The sequence below is a fragment of the Tetrao urogallus genome, assembly GCF_951394365.1.
Source record: "Tetrao urogallus genome assembly, chromosome: Z".
Classification (NCBI taxonomy): domain Eukaryota; kingdom Metazoa; phylum Chordata; class Aves; order Galliformes; family Phasianidae; genus Tetrao; species Tetrao urogallus.
The window spans coordinates 66,232,822-66,242,580 of record NC_136816.1 but is presented as its reverse complement, the minus strand read 5'-3'; the positions used below and the strand labels follow the sequence as shown (position 1 = coordinate 66,242,580).

At 53.8% G+C, this 9,759-nt stretch overlaps 1 protein-coding gene across 1 annotated transcript; it reads right to left on the bottom strand.

The window, feature by feature from the left end:
* Positions 1 to 1,478: 1,478 nt before the first annotated feature.
* On the bottom strand, positions 1,479 to 6,520 carry LOC306957133 (uncharacterized protein; the record flags this gene model as incomplete). The annotated part of the gene is made up of 10 exons (XM_079548511.1): positions 1,479 to 1,521; positions 1,607 to 1,712; positions 2,291 to 2,330; positions 2,486 to 2,732; positions 3,174 to 3,276; positions 3,359 to 3,545; positions 4,209 to 4,306; positions 4,670 to 4,960; positions 5,514 to 5,756; positions 6,409 to 6,520. The coding sequence occupies 10 exons, from the start codon at positions 6,518 to 6,520 to the stop codon at positions 1,479 to 1,481; spliced, it is 1,470 nt and encodes a 489-aa protein (XP_079404637.1).
* Between the last annotated feature and the right edge of the window lie 3,239 nt (positions 6,521 to 9,759).

The following is a 9,759-nucleotide window of genomic DNA, read 5'->3' as shown; positions in this document are numbered from 1 at the left end:
TCCTCCCATAAGCCACCCTAAGGGCCATCTGCAGCTAGACAACAACAGGCTGGACCGTCTCCAAATTGTGGACAGAATTTGAAACATGAACATGGCTCTTTGCCCAGAGTTTTGGCAGGACGTTACTTGGCACCACAACATGAGTATGCTAAGCAGAGGATAGGCACCAGGCCTTGATGTGTACAGGCCAAGGATGCAAAGAACTAACTTTCCCATCCAGTCTCCCCTTCAGACATCCTCAGTAGAAGTGGAGTAGCTGCACTAATGCCCCAGTTGTGCTCCGTCAGGAGCACCAAACCACCATGAGATCTCCTCCAGGGCTGGAGCACAGGCCATCTGTCCTGCTTTGGGGGAAGCAGCAAGCTTGTGCCCAAGAAGAGCCAGGGAAGGGATAATCCACAGCCCCACAGGGATGACCTATTCCTTCCCACACCACTCAGTCCATTCCTGCTGCTGCATCTTCCTGATGCTCGTCCTCCAGGTGCCACAGCCCTGACAGTGCCAGAGAGGCTCCCTTACAAACCTGCCTGCCCCACCGTGGAAATCCAAATTGAATGTCCATACTTTGAACGTTGTCCAGGAGAGGCTGCTGCACCACACTGTAGAATGTCTGTCAGGACTCACCCCATAGCTCTATCTGTGTATCACCAATAAAGGCTCTGTGATGGCTTCAGTGGTGGTGGTGAGCTCTGCCACTTTTCTTCCAGGTTTGATCTGACATGGGGGCTACAAAGAAACACGGGCCCTCAGCTCTACCCACAGTGTTTGCACAGAACACAGTTCCACCCTAGATGTGTGCTGGCATCATCTCAGCAAGACACAGTTCTGTCAACACCCCACAGGGAGCACAGCTCCCTATGGGCAATGAGGGGACAAGGCAGGAGCTGTAGCATGGCAGGCAGCCTCCTCCGAACTTCATTTATTGGTTTTCAGGACAGGGCAGACAGGTTGGCAAAGGCAATGCAGTCACATCAAGCTCAAGCAGAGCACTGGGTTTCAGTGGATTTCAGCATAGGGGGGAGATTGAGTGAGGAACCCAGGACATGGCAGAAGCACAAAGCATCCTTCAGCCCGAACCCCTCTGGGAATTTCTGTGTACAATGCTCACAGTCAAGAAAACAAAGGCAAAGTCTAAAAAATGAAACTGCAGAAAATCCCATTGAAAAATTACAGAACTTACAAGGGTAAATAAAAGCTGAGAATAAAAAGTTTATGACCCTCCTTCCTGCTTTCCACCTGCTCTGCTGAAATGGATAGGACACTTAGTCTGGTGATGGTCACAGGAGAGCCAGTGTTGATTCAGGTGCAACCACATCTTCTCTGTATCACTGTTGTTACTCTCACAAGAACTACAGGCGGGAGCTGGGAGAGCAGCTTTCCAGCCTGGCTGGGGCACAAGGGGACATGTCCAAGAAGAGGATGAGCATATGATTCTCCCGAAGGTCAGGATCTCCTGGCTCCAATTTTTCTCTATCTTTTTAATTACTCTCCTTAGCTTTGATGGACACAGCCTTCCTTCTCCTGCAAAGGCAAAGGGCAGTCCTGAGCGAAGGGCTGTTTGTGAGAGAAGGTTGTTCTGCTGAACCACTTTCCCCATCCTACTCACCTGGACTGCACAAACCATATGATGCCTGCAAACAGGAGGATCAGCACCAAAAGCACAACCACTCCAATCACAATCCCTGGCCAAGGGTATGGTGGCTGACCTGAAACTAACAAACAGCCAGGGGTGAGTGCCACAGCCTGCGCCACTAGTCTGCACAGACACTGACCATGGAAGTAGATGTCTGCAAGTGTGTAGAGGTGACTGCAGGATCGGGATATCTGTGGGATCAAGGATCATATGAGAGATATGAGATGCTGGGTGCGATGCCCTTCAGCATGGGCATGCCTCCATGCCTTTCCCTCAGCACAAAGCTGGGCAAGGCGTTAGTGTTTCTGGGGTTGCATGTGGACTGGGGCAGCATTAGGACCAAGATGTGAGGAGAGATGATGGCATGGAAGCTGCAGGGGGTCCAGCTGCAGCCATGCACACCTGCCCAAAAGGCCAGGGGTACCAAAGCCTGCGCACCCACAGAGAGCCTCAGGATCCAGAGAGCGTCCAAGAAGATGGAGGTAGGAACCGGTTATAGCAGGTAAATACTCCCAGTATCTGGGAAACAGAAGTTTCCTCTGCTCCCACAAGAGCTGCTGGACTGCCCAGCTCCTCTCCTTGCAAGGATATGGGCTGGGAAAAGGGGAGATACAGAAAGACCCTCAGGCACAGGTGTGGGGCGGAGGAACCACTTACCCATGGAGAAGCTGTAGCACACGCAGGTGAATGTCTCCGCCTGTTGAAGGGCACAGGACGGAGGCTCAGAGCAATCCCATGTCAGCCACCACACAGCAAGGAGCTGCCACCCAGGGCCACCAAAGGCCCCAGCCGTGGCTGAGGACACGGCGGTCGCTGCCGCGCCCCGTGCACAAGAGCCCCCGGCACGGGTACCTGCGGTGAGCGCCGGGCGAGGCGCAGCAGGGCGGTGTAATCCCATCCTGGGTGCAGGGGAGCGTTGTGGAAGCCGTGCCCGCGGGCCCCATCACCCAGCACGAAGTCCATGGGCGCGCTGAGGTTGAGCACGGCGGCCACGTAGGGGTCAGCAGGGTGGCTGTGGTTGGAGGGCTGCAGCTCCCCCGAGCAGGCGTCTTCCAGCACCGTGCTGTTGTGTGTCACCGCCACGAGCAGCTGGTGCTCACTGCAAGGCAGGGCTGTGAGAGGGGGATGGGGGTGAGGGGACACGGGGAAGGGGATGAGAGCGACATGGGGATGAGCTCGGGAGCAGGGACAGGGATAGGAATGAGGACAGCAATGAGAACAGACGGGGAAGGGGATGAGCATGAGGATGGGGATGGGGAAGGGGATGGGAACAAGAATAGGGATGGAGATTGGGGTGGAAGAAGGGACGGGGGTGTGGAATGGGGGTGGGGATGAGATAGGAATGTGGATGGGTGGTGAGGAGGGGGATGGGAATGAGGTTGGAGATGGAGGTAGGGCAGTGAGCTGGGGATGAGGATGGAGAAAGTGAGGCTGTGGGGGTGGTAATAGAGACGGGAATGGAGAGAGGTGGACAGAGGCAGCTTAAAGGATGCAGCGCTGCTCAGGGCTGCAAGAGCAGAGCAGCCGGGGCTGCGCTCACCTCGCTGCCTCAGGGTGCTGGGAGATGGGGTGCAGGGGAAGCACGGCGGTGCCCTGAGATGGAGAGGTGTCGAGCAGGAGGCGGGAGCAGCCATCGGGCGTCTCTGCAGAGGAAGATCCCCATGATGAGCCTCAGCAGACTGGCACGGAGGGGCAGGAGGAGGAGCTGCGTGCGGAGACCCTCACCTGAGCCGCTGGTGTGAAACTGTGATGCAGCTCCGGGACCCACGGCTGTGAGGCCCCGCACGGCCACCGCATATGTGGTGCCGGGGCCGTACGTGGGCAGTGGCTGCTCCGTGGTCTGGCTGCTCAGCCTCAGCCGCTGGATGTGCAGGAAGCCGCCGTCCTGCAAGGCCCTGGCCGTGACGTTCAGCTGGGGGCAAGACACGGAGCTGGAGGGCAGCGGCCACGATCCTGCAGGAACCTGCCCACACCGCAGCCAGACAGCAAGACGTTGCTCTGCTCCTCCTGCCCCTGTTCCTATCCCAGCTCTTGCAGGTGCCCAGAGAGCTCAGCGGGAGCCTCGGCCCTGTGTGTGTGTGAGCAAAGCGTCAGTGCTGAGCAGAGCAGGGCAGGAAAGACTCTGGAGCTAACCCTCTAGATAGCACCAGAGCAGCTGCAGAAAATGGAGTTGCTTAGACTGTGCCTTTGCTCTGCAAGCCCTCTGAGATGGACGGATTTGCAAGGCATCCTCGTGATTTGTGAATCACGTCACTAATTGAGGTGGCTACAAGCTGGGTGCAGCGCTCTCCTCCCTCAGCCCTGCTTCTAGCACTGCAAACCACAGCCTTTGTCATGGCCAGAGAAAAGATAAGAATGCAAGAGGCACAGGAAAGCCTGTAAGGCCACCCCGCCAAATACATCACTGGGGACTGAGGACCACTGAGAGGAAGCCGGAAATGCTCAAATTCATGACAGCCAGAAATTCAGCACGTGGATGGGTGACTGCTGGTCCTCAGGGCTTTCCATGGTCTGCACACCTGCGTGCACAGAGCTGTCAGCAGGGAGGGAGGGGCTGGGTGGGGGCCCCTGGTACCTGGTACCCAACGATCTCCCCTTGGCAGGAGGGCAGCGCCTTCCACCTGAGGGTCCCCGTGCTGGCATCCAGCTGCAGCTGCTCCGGCTTCTGCGGCACTGGAAGCGCAGGAAAACGGAGTCACAAGTGGGGCTGGCAGAGAAGGTCTGAGCCCACAGCAGGATGCCCTCAGCTACTGCCCAGGGGCAGGCTGCGCAGCAAACCCAAGCACGCTTTGTGCCACAAAAGGAGCGTGGATTTCACAACAGCAGGAGCAGCGATGGTGTGGTGAGGAGGGCGGGGTAGGAAGGAAAGAGCTCTGCTCCAGGACTCTGCACAGCCTCTTCTGCATGCAGCCCCAGTGCCAGCACCATCACAGCAGGGAGGGATGCTCAGAATGAAGGTCACCTCTCTCTGCCTCTCTGCTGGTGAACCAGCCCAGGAATGCCCCTTCCCTCCTGTACTATGCCACGGACACCTACCTGTTTCTTTTGTCCTGATCATCCATGAAAACAGGATTGTGCTGGGGGGCACCGAGATGGTGACAGTGTAGTCAGTGAAGGGCTGCAGGGGAGGACAGGTGAATGTTCCCCTCTGTCCACGTAGGAGCTCCACTCCAGTGACCTCCTCAGCCTTACAAGGAGGTGAGGAAGGCCCTGCCAGCCGGCACGTGGCCTGCACGTGCTGGCAGGCATCAGGGAATCTGCAGGTCCAGTTCAGTTTGATGCTGGTGCTGGAAACCTCCAGGGTCGCAGGGACAACTTCTAGCACCTCTGCAAAGGAAGTATTGCAATAGGGTCAATTCCTTGCCTTCCGCTCCACCCTTGCAAGTGTGCTTTAGTTACATAGCTCTACTGCCAGCCCAGCTGAAGGGATGGGAAGCCAGAGGATGAGTCAGTACATGTCAGATCTCTGGATGGAGAAGTAGGTGAAGTGTGGATGGAAGTGAATGTGTGTGTGCACTTTCACTGTCCAAGGCAGTTTTCCCTACTCACTCATAACCCAAAGTTGTCAGAGTCAGCCAGCATCTCACCTTTCAATCAGTATCTGCTTTATGACCTGTCCTGCTCTTCACAGACCTCTGTAGAGAGTTTCTTTTTCCTCAGTTTTTCACAATGGTGAGGTAACGAGCTCTGGGTCACAATGCAAAAGTGCCTTTCTGCACTTTCCTGCACGGCCCAGGAAGGTCTTGTGGGGAATAATGCCACTATGCTGCTTTTTTCAGAACGCCCAGGAGATCTCAAGAGGAGCAGTAGCTCCAGAGACTCCAGGATCCTGCAGCTGCACCTCCTGACTCCCCATCACATAGCCTGAAGCCTTCCTTACCCACACACTCCACTCTGGACCGAATGCGGATCCAGGAACCACTGCTGGCTCTTCCCAGCCAAACTTCCCTGTAAACAGGTTTCCCATTAATGATGATCTGCACTTCTCTTGAACATCTGACTTGGGTGTAGGATGGCTGTAAACCCTCAGGGCAGCTCAACATCACTTCTTCATTTTTCTTATACTCCTGCAGATCTGGTTCCAGATGGAGTCCTGTGTCCCACCGGGGCCTTTTGCACGTTTCTGGCAGAGGTGGAAATGGGCTTAGTTGGGGCATGAAACAACAAGATGTCACAGAGAGCAATAGCACAGTGTCAGCACTCAAAAACGGTCCCTCCAGAGACTCAAGGGAGCGAGAAGGTGACAGATCTGTCTGCCATGAGTTGGCCAGGACAGTTATGCCTGCTCAGTCCTCCCCTGCCTGCTGGCTTGGACCTGATTCCAGCTAGCAATGCCCATTGCCCTTACTGAGCATGGCACTACAAGTCCTATAGGGGTGAGGAGTCTTTATACTGCTCAGAATAGGGAGCCCCTTGTCCCAAAGGGGCAGAGAAGTTGTCCCAGAAGTTCTGTACCATCTGCTCAACAGCCACAAAGAAGGGACATGTGACATGAACAACCACATTAATGCAAAGTTATGAGAACTGCTCACCTCCTGCTCCCAGGGACACTGCCCCATACATGGAAGTGTGTTACATCCCAGCACTCACTGAGGCTTTTCCAGTACATGGAGCCTCACACCCTCCATCCCCAAATTCCCCCCAGAACATCCCTGGCATGGACATCACCTCCGCCCTCTGTGACGCCGTGCTGCATCTGGTGAAGATGCACAGCAAATGCAAGAGGAAGAGCAGAAATATGTTCACTTGTGAATAGAGTAGTGTCAAATTCTAACCTGTTCCTTGGGGTGCTCCTTGGACCAGGGAATCAGGTTCTTCCTGGCCCTGTGCTGCCAGCAGAGGAAAAAGGATCAGGAGAAAGTTCAGAGCCAGAAACTGCAGGGCCATGCCAGCATCCAGTCCTGGGCACAGAATCAGATCTCAGTCCCACTTGCTGCCTCTGAGCACTGGCATCTGTGGTTGCAAGAATTGCAACCACAGGAAGGAAACGGCCTTGCTTGTGATGAATAAGCCTTCCTCTTTTGAGAGGGAACCTCCCACTAGTATCACTGCTGCTGCCTTTTGCTGCTTTGTTTCCCTGGTGCATCCAGGCAATGGCACACAACAGAACAGCCCGTCACCACACGAGATTTGCATCCCAAAATGCTCCTTTCTAACAGAGGGAGGGCACTTAAGAAATGCTGCTCCCATCTCTAAGACTTCAGCCATAGGTTTCCCAAAGCCACTGCCTGCAAGCATGGCTCCTGGAGAGACATTCAGGACTTCTGGTTCCTCAAGTGCGTGATAAAACTAGGGAGAGTCTGCAGAAAGGCCCCACAGAACAGTAGCTGGCTCCTTCAACAAGTAAACACCAATCAAGCAACTAGGGGGGAAATACCACTTAATCATGAGGTCATTTCTCAGACTTGACAACTCAGGTGTCCTCAGACTGAAGCCCAGAACTACTCACAATACCTAAGAGGAGGCTGCACCAACTCTAAATGTAACGATAGTGTTGCTTCTTTGGACCTGCTGACTGTGCTGTGCTCAATGCACTCGATAACGCAGCTTGTCCCCCTGGCTGCTTGGGCACACTGCTGCCTCGTGCTGAGCTGCTCCCCAGGAATTCTGCCGGTCTAAACGTAAATGTTAACCTAACAGTAAAAGGAAACTGAAACCAATGTTTGGCCCCCTATTTGTAGATGAGATTAAGCTGCGGTGCAGTTGATGTAACAGAAGGAAGAAATGCCATCCAGAGGGACCTGGACAAGCTTGAAAAGTGGGCTCACATGGACCCACAGCAAGGTCAAGTGCAAGGTGCTACACTTTGGGCAGGGCAATCCCAGATACGTGTACAAACTGGGAGAAGAACTCACTGAGTTCTCACTGAGCCCTGTGGAAAAAGACCTCGCGGTTCAGGCAGGAGCCAGCCAGTGGGCTGCATCAAAAAGGAGGTGGCAGCAGGGAGAGAAGGAGATTGTCCCCCTCTGCTCTGACCTCCTGAGGTAGCACCTGCATCCAGGTATGGGGCCACTGTTACAAAAGAGACTTGGAGTTGTTGAAGCAAGTCCAGAGCAGAGTAACAAGGATGATCAGCGGGCTGGAGCGCTGCTATCATGAGACAAGGCAGAGGGAGAAGGGCTTGTTCAGCCTAGGCTCAGGTAAGAGATCCTTTCAATATATAAATGGAGCTTACAAACAAGATCAAGATCAAAATTTTAAGTTAGTTTTTTTCAAGATCAAAATGATCGTGATAGGACAAGGGGGAATACTTTTAAAAGAAAAGAGGGGAGATAGAAGTTAGATGTTATGAAGAAATTCTTTATCGTGAGAGTAGTGAGGCACTGGAATAGTCTGTCCGTAGAAGTTGTGGATGTCTCATTCCTGGAGGTATTCAGGGCCATACTGGATGGACTTCTAGGCAACATAACCTAGTAGGTGACAACCCAGAGGAACTAGATAGTCCTTGTGGGCTCTTACAACCCAAGCCATTGTATAAGCCTATGATTCTAAAATTCTATATTCAGTTCCCAGAACATGAGGGCCATGACTAGACCCACAGGAAAAATGTGTTGTCCAACACCACCATGCAGGCAGGCAGGCAGCCTGGGAACCTCCCGCTGGGCAGACGCTGCTCACCCTCTTCCAGCCCACCAGCCCAGTGCATGGCTGATACTGGGACCTTCCAGCTGCTACCTGCATGATCCGTCCTACTTCCATGCTGCCTGGCTCCCTGCATGCATTCCTTTGCATGCATCAAGAGCAGGACATTTAGGGAAGGCTGTAAGGTGCAAGGAGGCCTTGCTGGCCTGCCAGATTGACCATGCCTGAGGGCAATCACAAAAAAGGGCATCTTTGTGCAGAGGCAGCAGCACAGGGAAGACCATTGGCTACTGAGACATGGGAGCAGTGGAGGAACAAAGAGCGCGCTTGGCCCTCCACCTTGCCCAGTTAGCTCAGCTCCCAAAAGGAGAGTGACTCCATAAGAGAAAAGAGGGGACCAGAAGCTGGACTCAGTGATCCTTATGGGTCCCTTCCAGATCAGGATATAATAAGTCTTTATTAGTTGTCTGGACAGAGCAGGCAGAGTGGCAAGGGAACAGAAAGAGGATGGGACCACAGGAGGTGGCTGGAGCACAAACCAATGCTCAGTTTTATCAATTTCACTCATTCTCACTCAATTATCAGCTGTCACACTGGTGTTAGCAACCTCTTCCCCTCACTGCCCAATATGTATCAGGAGGAGCTCAACCACCAGCAAGACAGGGGAAGGTCATTTCTCAGACAGGCATTCTCAAAGGTCCCTCAAGGCCCGTGGCCTATTTCTGCACACTTACATAGTCAGACAATGCAATACAAATCAACTCATCAGCTGGCTTTAGTTCCCCTGCTTCCTGAACTGTATGTGTTCACTGTACCCCCCTTTCCAAATGGGAAAATCTGGAGATGTTCAATCAACACTAATTTGACAGACTCCAGAGAAGGCTTCCAGACCGGGAGCAACCAGTAGAGCCACAACAGCTTTTGCAGTAAAATGGAGGCAGGATGTGGCAGTTGTACAACTAGAGGCACTTCGAGAGAGGGGAGAAAGGGAATGGCTGCCATTTGATTTTTATTATTCGTTGATGTGCAGCTGAACGTGAGCCAGCAGTGAACCCAGGTGGCCAGGAAGGCCAATGGCATCCTGACTTGTGTAAGAAATAGTGTTGCCAGTAGGAGAAGGAAAGTAATTTTCCCTCTGAACTCAGCCCTGGTGAGGCCGCACCTCAAGTACTGTGTCCAGTTTTGGGCCCCTCAGTACAAGAAAGACATCGAGGCCCTGGAGTGTGTCCAGAGAAGGGCAATGATGCTAGCGAGGGGTCTGCAGCACAAGGCTTATGAGGAGCGGCTGAGGGAACCTGGATTGTTCAGTGTGGAGGAGAGGAGGCTCAGGGGAGACCTCACTGCTCTCTGTAACTCCATAAAGGGAGGCTGTAGCGAGCGGAGGGTGCGCCTCTTCTCTCGTGTAACTGGTGGTAGGACTGGAGGGAATGGCCTCCAGCTGTACCAGGGGAGATGCAAGTTGGACATTAGGATATACTGCTTTTCCGAAAGAGTGGTCAGGAACTGGAATGGGCTGCCAGAGAGGTGGTGAAGTCACCAACCCT